We start from the raw sequence: 1,585 nt of genomic DNA, 5'->3' as shown, positions 1-1,585 counted from the left end.
GTGTGTGTGTGTGTGTGTGTGTGTGTGTGTGTGTGTGTGTGTTTAAAGAGGAGAGCTAATCAAAAGAAGATTTACAATTCCACATCGAACACATGCGTAGAGATTTCAACGGATATACAGAATTAGCGTAACTTTTGTTTGATGTCAGAATTACATTAATACCGTTCCCGGATAAGGTCGTCAAATTAATCTATTAAATCTTAAATTTTAACTCTTATTAGGCCAAGCTCCTGAGTTCTAAAGTGACTAAGATCGACTTTACCGTTCAGTTACCCAGGATTGATAGAATTGATACCAGTAATACGCTGGCCTACATGCTGTCAATAATATTGCTTTTTAACAAGAATAATATTATTGTCATTGTTAATTGCCAAATTAATTTAATCAATGTTGCTACCTATTTTATTATCGCAGGCGCATGCGTGGCTGTATGATAAGTAGCTTGCTTTTTGGTTGCAGGTTCAGTCCCACTGCGTGGCACCTTGGGCAAGTGCCTTTTACTATAACCTCGGGCCGACCAAAGCCTTGTGAGTGGATTTGGTAGACGGAAACTGAAAGAAGCCCGTCGTATATACATATATGTGTGTGTGTATGTGTGTGTGTGTGTATAAAAGCAGGAGTGGGTGTGTGGTAAGTAGCTTGCTTACTAACCACATGGTTCCGGGTTCTGTCCCACTGCGTGGCATCTTGGGCAAGTGTCTTCTACTATAGTCTCGGGCCGACCAAAGCCTTGTGAGTGGATTTGGTAGACGGAAACTGAAAGAAGCCCGTCGTATATATATATATTCTGTTATTCTTTTACTTGTTCCAGTCATTTGGCTGCAGCCATGCTGGAGCACCGACTCATATATATATATATCAGCCCTTTCACGCTTACTTCGTTCATTCCACTCTTCCTTCTTTCGTTCCCCCTCTCTCACATTTACCTGAATAATAATAATAATAATAATAATAATAATAATAATAATAATAATAATAATAATAATAATAACAATAATAATAATAATAATAATTTCTCAAGATATTTTTCTGATTCTTTATTGCTGCCGTGTCTTATAGTCATTTTTTTATTGCAACCATCTTTATCCATTTTCATTGACTTCATGTTTCGTAGCCGTTGTTCAATACTTTATTTTCCTTCATGGCCGCCGTGTTTTGTCGCCCAAGTTCATTATCGCTATGTTTATCTCTCTTCAGGCATCTAGTCCCGCCTGCACTGAATTGGAAGCTATCGTTATGGATTGGCTGGCCAAAATGATTGGTCTACCTTCAGAATTCCAACATCGCAGTCCCCAGACGAACGGAGGAGGTGTCATACAGGTAGAGACTACCCTTGTTATTGTTGCTGTTGTTGTTGTTGTTATTGTTGTTTGCTTATTGATTTTGTTATTGGTAAGCCTCAGGTCAGTCCATATCAAACAGACGTATGATCAATATCGTTCCAGGCGTGACCAACCTGCATTTTATTCAGACGGTCTATTTACGACAACTTCGTCCATTGAACTCTCTCTTTCTCTCTCACTCTCTCTCTCTTTCTCTCTCTCTCTCTCTCTCTCTCTCTCTCTCTCTCTCTCTCTCTCTCTCT

General features: G+C 39.2%; 1 protein-coding gene across 1 annotated transcript in view; it reads left to right on the top strand.

Moving 5' to 3' along the window:
- The window catches only part of LOC106868611 (histidine decarboxylase), a 39,976-nt gene that overhangs the window by 4,042 nt on the left and 34,349 nt on the right, over nt 1–1,585 (top strand). Inside the window, exon 3 of the mRNA XM_014913957.2 lies at nt 1,198–1,320. Coding sequence (XP_014769443.1) covers nt 1,198–1,320 — 123 coding nt within the window. The remainder of the gene's footprint in view (nt 1–1,197; nt 1,321–1,585) is intronic.

Source organism: Octopus bimaculoides, chromosome 14 (assembly GCF_001194135.2).
Source record: "Octopus bimaculoides isolate UCB-OBI-ISO-001 chromosome 14, ASM119413v2, whole genome shotgun sequence".
Classification (NCBI taxonomy): domain Eukaryota; kingdom Metazoa; phylum Mollusca; class Cephalopoda; order Octopoda; family Octopodidae; genus Octopus; species Octopus bimaculoides.
The sequence above is the reverse complement of the archived record's forward strand: the minus strand, read 5'-3'. Positions and strand labels throughout refer to the sequence as shown.